General features: G+C 36.4%; 2 protein-coding genes across 3 annotated transcripts in view; both read right to left on the bottom strand.

The window, feature by feature from the left end:
- The window catches only part of LOC123546584 (uncharacterized), an 81,587-nt gene that overhangs the window by 10,344 nt on the left and 49,174 nt on the right, over positions 1-22,069 (bottom strand). Inside the window, exons 8-11 of the mRNA XM_045332997.2 lie at positions 11,738-11,809; positions 10,436-10,509; positions 8,924-9,079; positions 519-609 (exon numbers count right to left, since the gene is read on the bottom strand). Coding sequence (XP_045188932.2) covers positions 519-609; positions 8,924-9,079; positions 10,436-10,509; positions 11,738-11,809 — 393 coding nt within the window. The remainder of the gene's footprint in view (positions 1-518; positions 610-8,923; positions 9,080-10,435; positions 10,510-11,737; positions 11,810-22,069) is intronic.
- The window catches only part of LOC123546591 (microspherule protein 1-like), a 247,089-nt gene that overhangs the window by 211,174 nt on the left and 13,846 nt on the right, over positions 1-22,069 (bottom strand). The window lies entirely within an intron of this gene.

Raw genomic sequence — 22,069 nt, 5'->3', positions numbered from 1 at the left:
TTTATTATATGCTTACTAACACACCTGCTTAATTTTATGCCTGCCTGCTTAGTTCAACAGGGAGAGTACAAATCTATGGATTGTGGGGTCATGAGTTTGTTGCCCAGTTTGCAGTGTCACGAGTTCAAATTCCGGGGGAGATATGATGATTTACTAGAATAGAAATATTATATCTGAAATCATTCATCCTCTACATCTGATTCATGTGAAGAAGCTGGCAGTTACTTGCAGGGAACAAATTAGTATCGGTACAGACTCTAGGAACACTGATAAGGCAGTAGAAACTTAAAAACTCACTTTTTTTGGACTTTTCATGTTTTAAGCATTACTTTGGATATTATCATCAACAAATTCATTTCAATGTCTGATATCAAAAATATCAGAACATGCTAAATTTTACTTATCTAGCAGAACCACAAAATCTTTACTTAAAAGCTATTGACCTCTGACATTAAAGCAAGTCTTTAACATTATGACACCAAAGCTTTCAAAGACATTTGATAAATAATATGACTAACTTCTCTAGTTTAGTTTTCTCTTCTATAGTAAGCTCCAGTTTGAGAAGATTCTGGGCAGCTGCAAATGCCTCACACACCACTCGTAGTTGTTCTGTAATATACCAAAAATATTTTAAACTACAAATGCCTCACACACCACTCGTAGTTGCTCTGTAATATACCAAAAACATTTTAAACTACAAATGCCTCACACACCACTCGTAGTTGTTCTGTAATATACCAAAAAACATTTTAAACTACAAATGCCTCACACACCACTCGTAGTTGTTCTGTAATATACCAAAAAACATTTTAAACTACAAATGCCTCACACACCACTCGTAGTTGTTCTGTAATATACCAAAAAACATTTTAAACTACAAATGCCTCACACACCACTCGTAGTTGTTCTGTAATGTACCAAAAAACATTTTAAACTACAAATGCCTCACACACCACTCGTAGTTTATCTGTAATGTACCAAAAAACATTTTAAACTAAAAATGCCTCACACACCACTCGCAGTTGCTCTGTAATGTACCAAAAATATTTTAAACTACAAGTGCCTCACACACCACTCATAATTGCTCTGTAATGTACCAAAAATATTTTAAACTACAAATGCCTCACACACCACTCGTAGTTGCTCTGTAATGTACCAAAAATATTTTAAACTACAAATGCCTCACACAATATTCTTTGCAATACATGTAACAATGTTTAATACTACCGGTACTCACACTCAACTTAGGTGGCTCTGTAGTATACTATAAAATATTTCAGACTAGAATGCCCTGAAAGAAAACTAAAATTTAAATGATTTTTACTAAAACTTCTTTTCGAAAAAGAATATATAATCCAAGTAATTTTTTTTTAAAAATCTATAGCCACAGCAAGTAAAAAGTAATGACAAAATAAAGCGTGCTTATTTTCCCTTTGGAACACATCTACTTTAGAATTCTTAGTTTATATTTATCACCTGTTTACACATTACAATTTTTCTTGAAAAACAAAAATATATGTAAACCTGATTCTTTGCATAATGCAGGGAGATAATCAGAGATAATACTGGTACCATTATTACACTGATTTGTCCCCACTTGACTATGACAGAAATTTTTCTTTAAAAAAAAAAAAAAAAAAAAAAAAACATTTCAAGTTAAACAAAGTTATGCCTGTATTGAATTTGAGATGTATATTTTTACAAAAATATGTTAATTGTAAAGCCTTAAATACCCATCCAACAAAATATTATCTGCCATTTGTTCCAGTTAAAACAATTTCAAGTTCCCCACCAAGTTTTTCTCCATTTACAGACACCATAAATCATAACTCCATATAGGTATGCTTTACTTTTTAAGTAATTGCACCACATCCTTTTACAACCCCTAAATTTTTATAGGCAAAAGTCGCATGTTGTCTCTTTTGCCAGATGGGGTTTCACATCTACCATCCATGTGTAACAATATAGTCCAATGGCTAGCACACCTCTTACTCCCCTTACACAAATCTTACCAGCCACTCAGCATGTAATTAACTTATCATTTCTACAACTTTCTTGTGCTCTGGCAAGAAATCATTGATCTACCTAATTAGAACAAAGGTGTTGTTGGGCCTTTTCCCCAAAAGCTATTTTAGTGAAAAGAAATTACACCTTATAGGAGAGATCCTGTTTGTATACAAATCCATTGTATTTTCTATTTTTAGAATTGATAAGACAAAGGTCGGGTGGGCAGATGCTGAACGTCCATGTTTTTTGTAAAAAGTGATGTTTTTCTAACGGCCTAAACTTTCTTAAAACACGAATTATATCAATAATTTTTTAGCAATGGAAAGCTTATAAAACAAGCAATTTATTAATTACTTTTGATCATTATTTCTAAATAAATGGATTAATTATGGACGCTTAGGTAACTTACAGTGTTTTTCTAAAAGTTTTGAGCATCGATCACTATACTTAACTATTAAAATTATATGTCATTTAAAATGGTTATACATTTAAAAAAGATATTTGAATATGAAAATTGTAAGTATTTCAAAACTTTTTAAATTTTGAAAATCCATATAGGAGCGAAAAAGTTAATAAAAAATTAAAAATTCCGATCCCATACACAAAACGATGTAAAAACTTTGTTTTGCCCACCACCAGATAATCAGATGTTAAATACGTGACATCACTGCAATCTTTCCTATTTGGACAGAAAATATGACATTTCTTTAAAGCTTTATTTTAAGACAAATTAAGTATTATAACTTAGTGGTCTTCCTTGGTCAAAATCCTACACTCCTTCCCCCGTCCCTGCACTCCTGTCACCTTCCCTTCCCCGTGCATTATGTCAGTAAAAAGCTGTACATAGCTCATGTTATTCTGTTGTACATTCGTAAACCGACTATAAACTAGAGCTGCTTTTGAGAAAAGCGCATGTCTCCCACAAGTGCCTAATCATCTATATAGTAAGTCAGTCTTTATATACTGTTTACTCACTACAAATATACCTTTGAAGAGTAAAAAGGCTGATTTGGGGTAATTGAAGTACCATAATTCTGATGTGCTCCAGGCGATTTGGCTAGTTAATGAACTTGGTTGAGGAGTTATGGTCAAAAACATTTTGTTCAAGTCTGGTGAAGATCGGATGAAAACTGTTCAACTTAAAGCGCGGACAAGAGTAAAAAGGCTGATTTTCGGTAATTCAAGGGCCATAATTCCGAAGTGTCTGGGCCGTTTTGGCTAGTTATTGAACTTGGCCGAGGACTTATGGACAAACACATTTTGTTCAAGTATGGTGAAGATCGGATGAAAACTGTTCAACTTAGAGCGCGGACAAGAGTAAAAAGGCCGATTTTCGGTAACAACAGTGTGCAAAAATCAACAACGAGTAAACTGCAAAATGTCCAAATCACAGCTGCACGTCTTATTACCAAAACAACTCGTTTTGAACATATAACACCAATCCTTAAAGATCTTCATTGGCTTCAAATACAAGATAGAATCAAATACAAAATTCTCATTCAAACATTGAAGGCCTTGCATGGGCAGTCGCCGGTGTATATGAGAGACTTACTAGAGGTGTACGTGCCAACTAGAAATCTGAGGTCAGCAAGTGCAGCAACAACCCTTGTGCCACAAAAAACGTCGACTGGTTACCTACGGGGATAGAAGTTTCAGAGTTGCCGCCGCAAAACTATGGAACTCTCTCCCTGACAATCTCAGAAAAGATTCATCACTTAATTCATTCAAAAGAGCTCTCAAAACACACCTTACGAAATTTTCTACAACACATAGATACCAACTGTGACTGTTCTACCCAAAATAAATATGCCATAGTTATTTTTGTGATACAAAACTACGGCAAGTCATTCGTTGCTGACGAAGATCTCTTAACTGTACAATTCATCACGTAATTAATTAAATTGACAATTCATCTTTTATTTCATCATGTCACATTTTAAGTGTTATGACGTTCTATGTGTGTGTTTTTTGCAAGACTTGAGTTTCACTTGAAGTGTGTGGTATTTCTATCTAATACAGTATATGATGGCATCATTAACCGGGGGGTTGAACCTCTATATGCAACCTGTCTGGGCATACCAGGTGCTTAAAGCACTGGTATTGGCAATAGGGATTATAAAATCATCCTCGAGGGGAGGGGTGCGGTCATGGCTGTTTGTTATAATAAGGCTGTAAATATTATCATTGTTCATTGATGATATTGTTGTAATAACTATTATTTTTATTATTATGTACAACGCCATTGAATAAATCATTTATATAAAAGGCGTTTAATTAAATTGTTCAGTTTCAGTTTTGTGATTGCATATGTCATGTTTTGTTATTTTCCTACATATCTGCGATATGTCACATGTTAAATTGTAAAGCGCCTTTTAACGTATAATCCATATGAAAAGTGCGCTCAACAAATCTGGTATAATAATAATTCAAGGGCCATAATTTCGAAGTGCCTGGGCTGATTTGGCTAGTGATCGAACTTGGCCGAGGACTTATGGACAAACACATTTTGGTTAAGTTTGGTGAAGATGGGATGAGAAATGTTTGACTTAGAGCACGGACAAGAGTAAAAAGGCTGATTTTCGGTAATTCAAGGGCCATAATTCCGAAGTGCCTGGGCCTATTTGGCTAGTTATCGAACTTGGCTGAGGACTTATAGACAAACACTTTTTGTTCAAGTTTGGTGAAGATGGGATGAGAAATGTTCGACTTAGTGCGGCAAGCTTTGTGACACACAGACAGACAGGAGTAAATCAATATGTCTCCCACACCACTGTGTGGTGGGAGACATAATAAACATTGTGTTTTGACGTGTTCTATTGTATTCATCTTTCCCTACCCCTCCCCAACTGGTCTGCCATTCTATTTTTGTCCTTGATGGCCCTATATCGCTCACCTGAGTACCATTGCTTTAACCAAAAACAAAAGAAAACAAGAGGGCAATGATGGCCCTATATCGCTCACCTGTTATCATTGCACTTGAGGACAAGAAGGTCCTCAGAAAAAATATCTAAGTCCAAAGGACAGTAACAACAAAGGGAAGAAATTTAACCAAAAAGAAAAAAAAATTCTTACCAGGTACAGATATGTCAAAATACACCTAAAAATTGGAGGTACCATCCATGTTGTACCACAGAAAAGTGGTCTCGTTTTTCCCAAGAAATATTGTTGTTGAAGTTATTCTGGAAGTTTGTATCAAATAAAACCATAAATGAAGTCTCTATATGGCTGCAAAAGCCAAAATCGCCAATTTTGGACCTTTAAGGGGACATAACTCTGGAACCCATGAAGAAATCTGGCAAGTTCAAGAAAGGAACCAAGATCTTGTGGTGATACAAGTTGTGTGCAAGTTTGGTTAAAATCGAATCATAAATGAAGCTGCTATTGTGCAGACAAGGTCAAAATAGCTAACTTTGGCCCTTTCAGGGGCCATAACTTTGGAACCCATTATGGGATCTGGCTGGTTCAACTAAGGAATCAAGATCTTATGGTGATACAAGTTTTGTGCAAGTTTGATTAAATTCAAATCAAAAATGAAGCTGCTATTGTGCAGACAAGGTCAAAATAGCTAATTCTGGCCCTTTCAGGGGCCATAACTCTGGAACCCATAATGGGATCTGGCCAGTTCAAGAAAGGAACCCAGATCTTATGGTGATACAAGTTGTGTGCAAGTTTGGTTAAAATAAAATCATAAATGAAACCACTTTCGTGCAGACAAGAAACTGTTGACGGACGGACAGGCGGACGCACGGATGGACGACGGACAAAGGGTGATCACAAAAGCTCACCTTGTCACTATGTGACAGGTGAGCTAAGAAAAGGTACAGATATGTCAAAATACATCTAAAAATTGGAGGTACCATCCATGTTGTACCACAGAAAAGTGGTCTCGGTTTTACCCTACGGCCAATAATAAAAAAGTTACTAAATAAGCTATTTATAGTAACATAAAAGGGAAGTAATTAAAAAAAATTATTGTAAGCGAACAAAAGAAGGATCTGCCAAATAAAAACAAGAGCATTGCAATGCAATGCAAATGCAAAGCAATATTCACACAAAACAAAGTCATATGACCTTTGACCCCTAAGTGTGACCTTGACATTGAAGTGAGCCATCCGAATCATGCGCTCTGCACATCATTTCAATGAGGTGAACATTTGTGTCAGGTTTCTCTGAAATCCATCAAGGGGTTGAAGAGTTATAGAGCAGAAGGGAAATTGCTAACCAACACACAGACAGACGGACACCGAGGCGATAACATAATACGTCCCTTCGGGAGTATAAAAAGGAATCGAGATCTTATGGTGATACAAGCTGTGTGCAAGTTAAGTTAAAATCAAATCATAAATGAAGCTGCTATTGTGCAGACAAGGTCAAGATAGCCAATTTTGGCCCTTTCAGGGACCATAAGTCTGGAACCCATTATGGGATCTGGCCGGTTGAAGAAAGGAACCAAGATCTTATGGTGACACAAGTTTTGTGCAAGTTTGATTAAATTCAAATCATAAATGAAGCTGCTATTGTGCAGATAAGGTCAAAATAGCTAATTCCGGCCCTAACAGGGGCCATAACTCTGGAACCCATTATGGGATCTGTCCGGTTCAAGAAAGGAACCAAGATCTTTTGGTGACATAAGTTTTGTGCAAGTTCAGTTAAAATCAAGTCATAAATGAAGCTGCTATTGTGCAGACAAGGTCAAAATAGCTAATTTTGACCCCTTCAGGGGCCATAACTCTGGAACCCATAATGGAATCTGGCCAGTTGCATAAAGGAACCAAGATCTTATGGTGATACAAGTTGTGTGCAAGTTTAATTAAAATCAAATCATAAATAAAGCTGCTATTGTGCAGACAAGGTTAAAATAGCTAATTTTGGGCCTTTCAGGGGCCATCACTCTGGAACCCATAATGGGATCTGGCCAGTTCAAGAAAGGAACCGAGATCTTATGGTGATACAAGTTGTGTGCAAGTTTGGTTAAAATAAAATCATAAATGAAACCACTATCGTGCAGACAAGAAATTGTTGACGGACGGAGGCACAGACGCACGGACGGACAAAGGGTGATCACAAAAGCTTACCTTGTCACTATTTGACAGGTGAGCTAACAAATGAAAAGAGATGGACTATGTAACAAGAGAGCCAAGATAGCCCTAGGTCGCTCACCTGAGAAACACACCATAACAGTTTGTTTGTTTGTTTGTTTTGGGTTTAACGCCGTTTTTCAACAGTATTTCAGTTATGTAACGGCAGGCAGTTAACCTAACCAGTGTTCCTGGATTCTGTACCAGTACAAACCTGTTCTCCGCAAGTAAACAACACAACAGTGTAAACATTGTAAACATGTTTGACCTAGTGATTTCATGTAAAAAACAAGTATTCTGGCCGATTTTCATTAAGATTGGACCAAAAATGTGGTCTCTTGAGTTTAAACAAGTATTTTCTTAGATATGACCTAGTGACCTAGTTTTTGACCCCAGATGACCCATATTCAAACATGACCTAGACTTTATCAAGGAAATCATTCTGACCAAATTTCATGAAGATCAATTGAAAAATACAGTCTCTATCGCATACACAAAGTTTTTCTTTGATTTGACATAGTGACCTACTTTTTGACCCCAGATGACCCATTTTCAAGCTTGGCCTAGAATTTGATCAAGGCAATCATTCCGACCAAATTTCATGAAGATCAATTGAAAGATACAGCCTCTATCGCATACACATGGTTTTTCTTTGATTTGACCTATACTAGTTTTTGATTCCAGATGACCCATTTTCGACCTTGGCCTATATTTTACCAAGGTTATCATTCTGACATAATTTCATGAAGATCAGTTGAAAAATACAGCCTCTATAGCATACACAAGGTCTTTCTCTGATTTGACCTAGTGACCTAGTTTTTGAACCCAGATGACCCATATTCAAACTAGACCTAGATTTCATCAAGGCAATCATTCTGACCAAAATTCATGAAGATCAATTGAAAAATTCAGCCTCTATCGCATACACAAGCTAAATGTTGACAGACAAGACGACAGACAGACGACGGACACCGGACATCGAGCAATCACAAAATATGCTCAGGTGAGCTAAAAATAGATCAAATAACCTTTTCTTAGAAAAAGTACAAATAAACAGTCTACCATAAACCCATTACATTCAAATATTACATTGTCATGTATTCAGGTCTTTGTCCAAACACAACCTCTGATTTTACTCTGGATATTGTAAAAAGCATGAATTATAAACATAACTAAATTACTTTACCTTTCATTACTTTTCGTGAAAAAGAATGTCTATTTTAATTACAATAATTATGTCATTACTGGTACATTAAGGGACATCTCAGTAACCTAATGGAAGTTATGTTTATTATCATTTAATGTCTTTACTAAAAATGTTCCAGTAAGCTGTATGGAGAGTGACAGACTCTTTTGACAATGTTTTTTGCTACCTTAAAATAAAGATAGTGATGTGTGTAAAACTGTCCATTTTTTTATGGAGAAAGTGGTGTAGGGCAAATGTTTGTTTAGATATGTTTTGTTTGTAATGTGGAATAACTTGCTTGTCTGACACAACTTGGGTGCAGCAATACTGATTGCATTACAGATGAAATTTGCAACTCTTTACATAAAATGTCAAAGTATAGTTTCATAATATGAGCTGCGCCATGAGAAAACCAACATAATGCATTTGCTACCAGCATGGATCCAGACCAGCCTGCGCATCCACACATTCTGGTCAGGCTCCATGCTGTTTGCTGTTTCTCTAAATGCAATAGGCATTGACAGCAAACAGCATGGATCCTAACCAGACTGCGCAAGGCTGGTTTGGATACATGCTGGTCGAAAATGCACTATGTTGGTTTTCTCATGATGCAGCTCATATACAGTTTTTTTAAAATGTTTCACCACCATACCTTTTGCTTCATCCTGTGTCTTCACAGGTATAACAAGGTTGTTGAACAATCTCGTGCCAGGGGCCTTAAACGTATGGAAGAATCCCTCGTCTGCATAATGTCGGTAGTACAGACGCATCACTATAGACTTTGTCCTGATCAGAGAGTGTTCTGCCCCTAATTTTTTATAATACATAGTGAGAATATAGGAAGAAAAAACATCTGAATAATTTAATATAAAATCTTAGAAATATAGTCAAGATAATACAGGTATGGTAAAGTACATTAACTCCCTGGGGCCGAAATGTGACTATAGGCGTTATATTTTCTAACCCTGTAGCATCGATATGTGACAATACGCGCGCTATCAGGACTCCCCAGGACAGCGATTGACGAGTATAGTTGCGGCACCGAGATCATGATGATTGTGATAAGTACTTGTTAATTTTTGATCATCTTGACAAAAGCAAAATTACTTTGCATACTGGCTATTATTTCTTTGATGTAATAATTACTAGTTGTGCTAATAATTAGTCCCTTGTTAAAATAAATGTCTGTAACTATGCGGTAATGTAAATGATATTATAAAGACGATCTCCACTGTGTTTCATTCATACTGTATTTCAAAAGAGTAAAATAATGTCGTCGGCCAGAGATCTTTCTTAAAATGAAGAAAATATTTATTTATTATTATGCTGATTCTGAAATATCAGTTCCGTCGGATGATGATTCCGACGATGCGATCCCATTATCAGACAAATGAATGGTTGGAAAATGTTAAGTCTTAGAAAGTTGAAATATTGGTACACTTACATCACATATGATACAAATGGATAAAAAATAACACAACAAGCATGTTTCATAAAATAAAATATAAAAAAATTAAAATAAAAAAAATGTAAATAAACGCATGTTTGTAAATTTAATAATTATTCAAAGATGGACATAAATATTACAACTTAACTGTCTCAGCGTGTGACACACAACATTTGTGTACATGTTTAGAAATAGATTATACATTAAAATAAACCATTGATATTCACACAAAAACGGGTGTAAATTTCGAGTAATGCTGATGTAAATATTCATTGTTAATGATGCATTTCTATTTATTGGAATTTAATGTTCAAATATCTATTAAACGCAGGTGTGTTAAAATTGTGAATATTTCGTAGTGAAAAGTTTTTTCTATTTTTAAATAAGCTACGGACGAAATTGGATATAAAAAATACTTGTTAAAACTTCGAATATTTTGTAAGTATATTTTAATTTACACCCAAGTTAATAATGTTTTCCTGCATGATTTCAACTGACTGTATGCGAGTGTGATTATGATAAAGTTAGATAATGTTCTTCGACGTCAGGTGGTAATTCTTATCCCGCCGCAGCAGGTATGTTATGATATCGGCCTCAGGGAGTTAACATCAATTATAGATAAGTAAATGTGAAACTGCAGGAAGTGCTGAACAGAACTAACACAAACAAGACTTTAGTCCACATACTGTATACCCAGCCAAATAAAAATTATTTTACCAATTTCGAGTTTCTCTATGTCCTCCAAGAAGATCCTTTGATATTCATTCACCTGTTCTTCCTCATCATCATACCTGTAAAATATTGGCAACATATTAAAGTGGAAGTTTCAACAGGAATTCTTTATAGTATTTTTCATGTCAATAACAGGATTTGTATATTTTCAGAAAAAGTGCTGTATATCTAGAAAGCCAAACAGTAAAATGTAACTTGCCTGCAGACAGAGAGTTGGAAAATTGCAGAGTTTTCAACAAAATTGTTCTACAAAACAAGTACCTACGTACTGTATATTACTGACACACATCATTTACAGTTACTGGCATTTTGCTGAAATTGTCATGAAAAGTAGCTCCCCTTTCTGGAGGCCACATTTTTAACAAAACAATGATCTGCAGGAAAGAGTGTAACTTAAGGAACACTGTTAATTTGCTTTGAATTCATTTTTAAAAAGATTCTGCAGTTTGAGAAGAGATGATTTTCAAAGTTTTTCCACACAGCTATACAGTGAAAATTTGCCCAATCCCCTGGCACACATGTTTTTTATATGAAACAGAATGATTTGTTTGTGTGTTTGTTGTGATATTTAACCGCCAGTTTTTCAAAGTTTTTCAAGTCTATAACGTGGGCAGTAACCTAACATGTTCCTGATTCTGTACCAGTAAAACCTGAAGGTCTTCTGTGAAATTACTGGGCAACTTTCACAAAAATAAATTTAGACTAAAATCAATTTCTAAGAAGAAGTTCTTTATCCAATGTCACCAGAACATTGGCCAGGAATAACTCAACACTGAAGGCGATTCCGTAATTAGAGTCTACCTACTGAGCTAAGCGGGCGGGTCCTGAAACAGAATGATCTGAACAATCTCAGTAGTGTGTCATTTAAGAAACATTTGCATGGAATCATTGTAAATCAAACCAGCAGTTTCTGACAAGAAGTTTTTTTAAAGATTCTACTATACATATAGGGAAAAGTAACCTCTTGGCAGCCACATTTTTAAAATGAGTACATCCTAGGTAAAACCCTAAGCAAGGATCATTTCTGTGAAATTACTATGAAATTGAGCAAGCAGTTTCTGACAAGAAGATTTTAAAAGTTCCAACTAAAAACATCAAGTGGTTTCTAAGAAGAAGGTTTCTTTCCCACTGCCATGGCAACCAGATATTTGCATGGAATAACATCCAACAAACATGAAGGCCAAGATTCATTAATTAGTAGACAGATGATAATTACAATAGCGAGAGGTTGGAAACACAATCTTTTAAAGTCTGTAGATGTTGAAACTTTTATTAAGAATAACTTACCAGGCTACATATACTGCTCTCTGACTGAGCAATAATATAATATCAATCTCTTGTCTGTCTGAGTCACCAGTACTGAAAAATATAGGAACAAGTTCATAAATGGAACATAAAAAAACAAGGAATTGGTAAAACCGAATGATGCTCCCCAATGCATGTGCATGTCCCAAAATGGGGAATAATGTATTAGAAACAAACAAAAACAAGAGTGCCAGAATGTCACAATATACGCCCGTCACAGCAAATTTCTTTACTCTAGCACCTGTATTTGCAAATGGAATTTTAATTTTTGTAAGTCATTTGTTTTTCTAAGTCCAAAAAAAACTCCTTACCAGGTAGAGATACCTTAAAATACACCTAAAATATGAAAGTAACATCTATGTTGTACCACAGAAAAGTGGTCTTGTTTTTTCCCTACGGTCAGTTATAAAAAAGTAACAATATAAGTTATTTATAGTAACAACTAAGGGAAGATAATCTTAATAAAAAAAAAAAATCCAAAAAAAAATTGTAAGTCCGCACAAAAATCTTTACCAGGTAGAGATTGATCAAAATACACCTCATAATTGGATGTAGCATGCATGCTGTACTACAGAAAAGTGGTCTCGATTTTTCCCTCAGACTAGTAATGAAAAAGTTACAATATAAGCTATTTATAGTAACAACAAAGGGAAGTAATTCTAAAGAAGGGAATTGCGCATGACACTCATCTCATGATGGTGTATAATTGTGCCAAGTTACATCAAAATCCCTCCATGCATGAAGAAGAAATGCTTCGGACAAAGTCATTATTGTATCTGACCTTTGGCCTCTAAGTGTGACCTTGACCTTTAACCTAGGGACCTGGTTCTTGCGCACGACACTCTGCCTTGTGGTGGTGAACATTTGTGCAAAGTTATATCAAAATACATCTATGCATGAAGAAGAAATGCTCCGGACAAGGTTTTCATTCTTGTATCCTTTGACCTCTAAGTGTGACCTTGACCTTAGACCTAGGGACCTGGTTCTTGCGCATGACACTCCGCCTCGTGGTGATGAACATTTGTGCCAAGTTATATCAAAATCCCTCCATGCATGAAGAAGATATGCTCCGGACAAAGTTTTCTTTCTTGTATCCTTTGACCTCTAAGTGTGACCTTGACCTTAGAGCTAGGGACCTGGTTCTTGCGCATGACACTCCGTCTCATGATGATGAACAATTGTGCCAACTTTCATCAAAATCCCTCCATGCATGAAGAAGATATGCTCCGGACAAAGTCATTCTTGAATTTGACCTTTGACCTCTAAGTGTGACCTTGACCTTAGACCTAGGGACCTGGTTTTTGCGCATGACACTCCGTTTCATGATGGTGAACAACTGTGCCAAGTTTCATCAAAATCCCTTAATGCATGTAGAAGATATGCTCCAGACAAAGCCTGTGGACGCCGCCTGCCCACCCGCCAGCCCGCCAGGGGCGTTCCCATAATACGTCCCGTTTTTCAAACGGGCGTATAAAAATGGAGAAAATAAAAAGAAGAAAATTGAATAAAGGGAGATAATTCAAAAACTAGGTAAGGTAGAGTTATGGTTCTTTGACACTGCACTTCCCGTCAATGGCCTCTATCATTTTGTGAAATTTCAATGAAATGCCATTAATACTTTTCCAGTAATGCTCCAGACAAGCCTCATTTTGTATAATAAAGTGAAATTAAAAAAAAACTAGGTAATGTAGAGTTATGGTTCTTTGACACTGCACTTCCCATCAACGGCCTCTATCATTTTATGAAGTTTCAAAGAAAATGCCATTAATATATTTCAAGTACTGCTCCGGACAAGCCTTATTTTGAGGTAGAGTTATGATTCTTTGACAATGCACTTTGTCTCAATAGCCTTGATCTGTTATAAACTATGTGAAGTTTCAATCAAATGCCATTAATACCTTTCAAGTTATACTCCGAACAAAAGTGTGATGGACGGACGGACAAAGCGGCAACTATATGCTCGCCCTTCAGGGAACATAAAAATCAAGGTTAGCATTCTGTCACCTTCAACATTAGTGGCTACGAAACAAACAATTACAAACTTTCCTTCTCAATGTGTTGTAATCAGGATTGTAATGTTTGACATCTACATTTTATTGTACCAGTAAATTACCTCACATTAACATAAAAAACTAATGTTCAAAACAGATTTTACTCAATTTTGACATAAAACATTTTTGTACACACCTGAAACTTGAGGAGAAAGATTTATACAACAATAAAAATGTTTGTCATTCACATGAAATGTTTATTTCAGGAAAGACCAACAACGCTTCACATTTTGTGAAGTGTTTTTCAAGGAGAACACACAGAGACAGGAAAATATTTGCTTGCAAACATTTTCATTTTAAAAGATTTGACCTTATAAGGTACCCACTCAATTTATTTGTTTTTTGGTATAAAATCATGTACATGTGGTTTTTTTGCAAAATGTCCCTGTGAAGTATTTATCAGCAATTTCCATACATTCTGTTTTCTGTTAATTGTCTCTTAATTTTAAATGTACATGTTATATCTAACACCTGACTGTGTAAATGAAAACTTAAAATTCTGACCCTTCTGTGATATAAAACATATCAGAAACCCTCATCCGAATCCAGAGTGAGATCTGTCTATAAAACTCATGACAATAAAATAAGATCTCGTTCATCAATGGGTACCTTTTCCTTGCTCTATGGGTTTGAAATACTGACAATGAGATATTATATTATATTATATTACACCAGCTTTATATAGAAGCCTTTTCATGACAAACACATTCAAAGACAATTAACATGCAACACAAGGCCGTCGCAGATGGTGCCGGACCGGCCGGACCACTTTTTTGGTCGAGCATAATATTGGCCATAATCGGATGTACCAGTTTTTTTGCACCAAATTTCACTTTTGCTTTGATTGAATGCCGATATATTACCTTGTCAATGTAATTATCCACAACGAGCACTACCTGTCATGATAATGCCCGCGGGTGTGAAAACTTCGGCACACTTCATGTCAAACGTATCGACCCTGCTTGATTGGATTAATCATAATTAAAGAATTATCTGATGGATCTTTAATTCGGTATGATTTGAAGGACGATTTCTTTAATAATCTATAACAAGGCAGTCTGAAAGACAGCTAAATCCCCCGCCACTGCTATGGATAGTGAAAGGGTAAACCTTTGATTTTAGCTGTGACCTTGACCTTGAACTGACATGGCTGACTCATGAATTCTGCACAACGTCTTGATGAGGTGATCATTTGACCCAAGTTTTATAAAATTCCTTCAAGGGGTTTAAGAGATATAGAGCGGACACAAAATGGCAGGCTCAAACCTTTGACCTTGAGTTGTGACCTTGACCTTGAACCGACAAGGCTGACTAATGAATTCTGCACATCGTCTTGATGAGGTGATCATTTGACCCAAGTTTCATGAAATTCCTTCAAGGGGTTTAAGAGATATAGAGCGGACACAAAATTGAAGGCTCAAACCTTTGACCTAGAGTTGTGACCTTGACCTTGAGCCGGCATGGCTGACTCATGGGTTCTGCAAATCGTCTTGATGAGGTGATCATTTGACCCAAGTTTGATCAAATTCCTTCAAGGGATTTAGGAGATATAGAGCGGACACAAAATGGCAGGCTCAAACCTTTGACCTTGAGTTGTGACCTTGACCTTGAACCGACAAGGCTGACTCATGAGTTCTGCACATCGTCTTGATGAGGTGATCATTTGACCCAAGTTTCATGAAATTCCTTTAAGGGGTTTAAGAGATATAGAGCGGACACAAAATGGAAGGCTCAAACCTTTGACCTAGAGTTGTGACCTTGACCTTGAGCCGGCATGGCTGACTCATGGGTTCTGCACATCGTCTTGATGAGGTGATCATTTGACTCAAGTTTTATAAAGTTCCTTCAAGGGATTTAGGAGATATAGAGCGGACACAAAATGGCAGGCTCAAACCTTTGACCTTGAGTTGTGACCTTGACCTTGAACCGACAAGGCTGACTCATGAGTTCTGCACATCGTCTTGATGAGGTGATCATTTGACCCAAGTTTCATGAAAATCCTTCAAGGGGTTTAAGAGATATGGACCGGACACGATTTTGTTACGGACGGAAGGACGCACGGACGGAAAGACGGACGGAAGGACGGACGCAGACCATTCCTATAATCCCTCCGCCACGGCGGGGGATTAATAATTGGAAACTTCATTTCTATCTACTTCAAATTCTGAAACGGTATGCTAAACATATTGCTTCAAAATGGACATACCTCCAGTTCCAAATGTAATGCTGAATTCAGCAGCTCTAAGCTACGTTATTATATATCTCATACTTTCAACTAGTTATAAATGATGATGTCAGGTTTATGTGTGCAGTGAATACTGTGTCTATAATTGTATTTTTATAACAAAACAAAAACAAAAACAAACAAACAAACAAACAAAGAAGAGAAGGGAAATAAAATAAACAAAAAAGAATTAATGGAAAAAAAAAACTATGGCGGGGATATCTGTATCAGTTTTAATCCTTGCATTAAGTTTGATGCCACCACCTTATGAGACTCACAGAGGGGTCATAATTGTTTTTTCTATGTCTTGGCTGACACTCAGGAACTGAAATACATCTCATCAACATTTATAGCAATCTGCTAAAATTGGGCAAAACCTTGAAAAATATTATGAAATTGACCAAAAATCTTAACCGAAAATGCTTTCAAGATGCAAGAAAAATGCACTTAGTGGCATCCGAAATTTTTTAATTTTCTTGGGGAAGACCCCCCAAACCCCCTTTAAGAGAGGGGAAAATCCCCCTCTTGTGCTCTCCTCCATCTCCTGCCTTCTGCACTTGCGTCTCATGGCAAGACCTCTTTTTCGAAGCAGGTGACAGCCCTGCAACAGCAGCCACTCGTGGAAAAACAAACTTCATCCTCTACCAGTACAGACACAGAGCCACCTAATCAAAGGGAAGAACCAGTTTGACCTCTTAGTGATACATAATTTCTCAAGAAATAACCAGTGTTGTTTATCACTTTTCTACTGTGAATGAGGAGCAATAACAGTCTATTTTTTGAGTAACGTTTCTGCAGTCAGTGTATCAGTATAACTTTTAAGAATACTGTATGAGTACTTCTATTCATGGAGTATGTGTACTGTACAAACATTCATAGGCGGCAGGCATGCAAAAAAGGCTGGGTATGGTTTACATTGAAAAATGACCTTTTGTGCAAACTGCTAAAAATTTAATGACTAACAGCATCACTCTAATTTGTAAAACCTAAACAATTGTTATGAAATCATGAAAATTGAATTACGTGGGTGTGCACAATATTCCTTTATTGAATGAGTTCAAAATATTCAGTACTGAAACTGCTCAAGTTCAATACACTATTTCATTAAACCAGAAATATCACACTTTGAAGTTCACAAGGAAGAGGGCAAGAATAATTCTGCTGATTAACGATAGTTCAATGTAATGAATTATAAATAAAAAAAAAATCTTCAATCTAATTAAGTTGTGTGCATAATTCATTGACAACATATTCATATCCATGAAATATCGCAGTGCAATATCAAGTTCATGGAGTTGACAAGGTGCGTATGTATGTGATATTAGTATTTCTTACGTAAATATTCATATTAAAGAGAGGTTATACTTTCACAAGTACGTGTTCGTGTAGGATTTTATCTTTTATTTCAATATTGTGTCTGATTTGTCAAATTTAGAACATTACACTTTACACACAATTTAGCCTACAAGTTCATTTAATATTTGTGTAACAAAGTTCAACTTAAGCCAGTGATAAGGGCATGACGGTGTTACACATTTCATTCCCTTTCATGAACAGACTCAATAAAACTGAGTCTGCTATTATTTTCTTGGTTGCCTTCTATGCTTTCAAAGAATCATTTTGTAAATTTTATTCAAAACCCTGATAAAAATGCTGGAAATTCTACAGTAAAGATTCACTTTTAAGAAAGAGAATGAAACACTAGCAATAAATTTATGAGAGTTGTTGCATATAAATGATAAAATGCTTGTCACGAGCTTCACACTTTTTTTGCATTAATCAACTTGTTTAATGAATTTGATATGTAAGATTCTCTACGTATTTCATCTACCTTCATAAAATGCAAGTTTTATCACTTTCATTATGACTGCTTCCTTTCAGACAATTCACTCGACTAAATATTCATCAAAAATATTTGCATCTGTATTATGTTTAAAGAATTATAAAGAATTTAAAATTTCTGCCATTTCATTGAAATCAATAGAAAGTTGACGGCTTACAACATCTTAAATTGATGAATTCGTAAAAGTCTATTATTTCAAGGAGTGTGGTTTACAATACTTTGAAAATGTCTGTCTTTTATAAGTTGGAAATGCATGAAAGTCTATTGTGAACATCGCTTTTGCCAGCAAACTACAGTTACCAATGCATAATTACATTTTCTAATTAATGATGATCTGAAGGCACTAAAAAAGCACAGTAAATTATCAGTTTAGACATATTTCAATTGTGACTAAGTAACATTAAACTAAAATGTTGATGGTTGGGCCAGTGGTCTAGTGGTAACACGCTTGACTGTCAATCAAGAGGTCCGGGGTTCGAATCTGGAAATTTCTGAGATGCTCTTGAATATCTCCCACCAAACTAAGACACCTGTACTGGTTCTTCCTAGGAAAAACGGCTTCACATGTATCGGTGCTATACACCTGTCACGTTAAAGAACCAGACTGTCTATTTGCAAAGAGCTAGGCTAAGTTAGCCAGACAAGCCTGTATCTAAAAGGATCTGTTCTGGGGGTTTTATTCTCACTCTGTCCCTCAGGTCAGATCGCTCTGTGTCTGTACTAGTAGAGGATGAATTTCACGCCCTGTATGGCTGCGTTTGCTATATGTAAAGCACCTTTGAACGTGTTTATCATGAAAAGGGCGCTATATAAATCTGGTATAATAATAAACTTTAATTAAATTTTACTCTTCCAAAGTAAATCTACCTGCAGAACCAAGACATTTTATGAACCTGTAGCGTATAGGCCTATTGTATAAAAACACTTGTGTTTCATTATTCAGAAAATGAATTGTTTATATAGATTTAATATCTTCATACTAGAGTGCTGTAGCTAACAGAATGCAAGACTATTTCTTATACAAGGCAGTCTGAAAGACAGCTATATCCCCCGCCACTGCTATGGATAGTGAAAGGGTAAACCTTTGATTTTAGCTGTGACCTTGGCCTTGAACTGACATGGCTGACTCATGAATTCTGCACAACGTCTTGATGAGGTGATCATTTGACCCAAGTTTGATGAAAATCCTTCAAGGGGTTTAGGAGATACAGAGTGGACACAAAATGGAAGGCTCAAACCTTCGACCCTTAGTTGTGACCTTGACCTTGAGCTGGCATGGTTGACTCATAATTTCTGCACATCGTTCTGATGAGGTAATCATTTTACCCAAGTTTTATAAAATTCCTTCAAGGGGTTTAGGAGATATAGAGCGGACACAAAATGGAGGGCTCAAACCTTTGACCCTAAGCTGTGACATTGACCTTGAGCCGGCATGACTGACTCATGGGTTCTGCATATCGTCTAGATGAGGTGATCATTTGACCCAAGTTTGATAAAATTCCTTCAAGGGGTTTAGGAGATATAGAGCGGACAGAAAATGGAAGGCTCAAACCTTTGACCTTGAGTTGTGACCTTGAGCTTGAGCCGACAAGGCTGACCCATGGGTTCTGCACATCGTCTTGATGAGGTGATCATTTGACCCAAGTTTCATGAAAATCCTTCAAGGAGTTTAGAAGATATAGAGCGGACACAAAATGGAAGGCTCAAAACCTTTGACCCTAAGTTGTGACCTTGACCTTGAGCCGGCATGGCTGACTCATGGGTTCTGCACATCGTCTTGATGAGGTGATCATTTGACCCAAGTTTTATAAAATTCCTTCAAGGGGTTTATGAGATATAGAGCGGACACAAAATGGCAGACTCAAACCTTTGACCCTGAGTTGTGACCTTGACCTTGAACCGACAAGGCTGACTCATGGGTTCTGCACATCGTCTTGATGAGGTGATCATTTGACCCAAGTTTCATGAAAATCCTTCAAGGGGTTTAGGAGATATGGACCGGACACGATTTTGTTACGGACGGAAGGACGGACAGACGGAAGGACGGAAAGACGGACGGACGCAGACCATTCCTATAATCCCTCCGCCACGGCGGGGGATTAAAAATGTACAGAAAATCATTTTAGTAGGATATTTAGCTTCCTTAAAAAATGTTCAAGCAACACTAACCAGACAATCCTTGCAATATAGGTTAGAGATCATCATTTGTTTTCCCATAGACTTCCATAATAAAACTTTGGCATGTACTGCCTTCCATAAATTGAGACATGTATATCAACCTATCTTAGCTCCACCAAAACTATAAACAACAAAAATATGAGTAGTGATACATTATTGAATGATATGACCTATACATCATTGGCAAAGCAGGAGAACATTGTTTCTTGAAACTTTTTTCAATATACTTGAAATGTAGTAAATATTGCCAAAACTAATTACAAGATACTCTAAACCCAAAAAGATTCAATTTAAAAAACAAGAAGAGGGCCAAGATGGCCCTAGGTCCCTCACCTGAGAAACACACCATAACAGTGTAAACATGTTTGACCTAGTGATTTCATGGAAACAAATATTCTGACCAATTTTCATTTAGATTGGACCAAAAATGTGGTATCTTAAGTGTAAACAAGTATTTTCATCAATTTGACCTATTGTCCTAGTTTTTAAGCCAAGATGAACTACATTCAAACTTGACCTAGATTTGATCAAGGCAATCATTCTGACCAAATTTCATGAACCTCAATTGAAAATACAGTCTCTATCACATACAAAAAGTTTTTCTTTGACTTGTCTTAGCGGCCTAGTTTTGATAACCCATTTTCAAACTTGGCCCAGATTTCATCAAAGTTATCATTCTGACCAAAATTCATGAAGATCAGTTGAAAAATACAGCCTCTATCGCATACACAAGCTAAATATTGACAGACAGAGGACAGACAGACAGACAACAGACATCGAGTGGTCACAATAACTCACCAGTCCTGAGCATTGCTCAGGTGAGCTAAAAATATCACTTATTGTGTTCATATATACATTACTGAACTATCAGAATGGGTTTAGCACTTATTCCCAGAAAGTTTCCTGCACTTTTATGAATTGGTAGCCTCTGACCTACATACTCACCATCTGCAAGTAGTAAACTTTACATGACCATGTAACTAATAAAATGTTTTTTCATTGCAGATACTGTTTATTTTTGGACTTTATAGCAAAAATCACAGCTTATCTAATGTTATACAGTATTTCACATATAAATGACATCAACAGTGAGGTCACAACTAGATCTGGTATTCCCACAATACGTTCTTTTTCATAGGCGTATTAAAATTTAAACAGCTACAACTAAATCTATGAAAGTATTTGTCTGTGAATTACAAATGCAGTACATTGTACAGTGTTAAAAGAAGTAAGGACATAATGACAACTGTAGCCTACACAATGTTAATATTTGAGCCGTGCCATGTGAAAATCAACATAGTGGGTTTGCGACCAGCATGGATCCAGACCAGCCTGCGCATCTGCGCAGTCTGGTCAGGATCCATGCTGTTCGCTTTCAAAGCCTACAGCAATTAGAGAAACTGTTAGCGAACAGCATGGATCCTGACCAGACTGCGCGGATGCGCAGGCTGGTCTGGATCCATGCTGGTCGCAAACCCACTATGTTGATTTTCTCATGGCACGGCTCATTTATAGCCATGATTTTTTATCACAATACAAGTACACTTGAAAGCATCTCTGTAAATGATTAACAATGCTGGATGTTACAGGGATTGACGTTCTCCCAGTTACTTCAGGTTATTTCCATATCTTGTGTCTGTGAGCAGGTGCAAATTTATGTATCCATCTCCCCTGGGCAAGAATATATCAACCTTTTTAAGATTTAAGCATGAAATGTTTGCAACACAAATACAAGTATGCATACAGTAAATATGAGGTGGGGATGGATGACTTCATACACTTCTATCAAATCATGACAGAAACTCTCTGCTTCACCTGATGATCAAGAACACACATGATTGGCAGTCTTGTGCACTCAGTACTGAGCAAACCCGGCAGACAGGAAGTAATACCAGTCACATTAATATATACAGCCATATTTGTCATATAAATTTCACTAACATTCAGACACAAGGCAAATGCTTTGTCAATGTGACAGTTATGGTTTTTAAAGTAGACTCTCGGTGCAGGAAAAGAAT

The sequence above is a fragment of the Mercenaria mercenaria genome, chromosome 9 (genome assembly GCF_021730395.1).
Source record: "Mercenaria mercenaria strain notata chromosome 9, MADL_Memer_1, whole genome shotgun sequence".
Lineage (NCBI taxonomy): Eukaryota > Metazoa > Mollusca > Bivalvia > Venerida > Veneridae > Mercenaria > Mercenaria mercenaria.
This window is presented reverse-complemented; position numbering and strand designations above follow the sequence as displayed.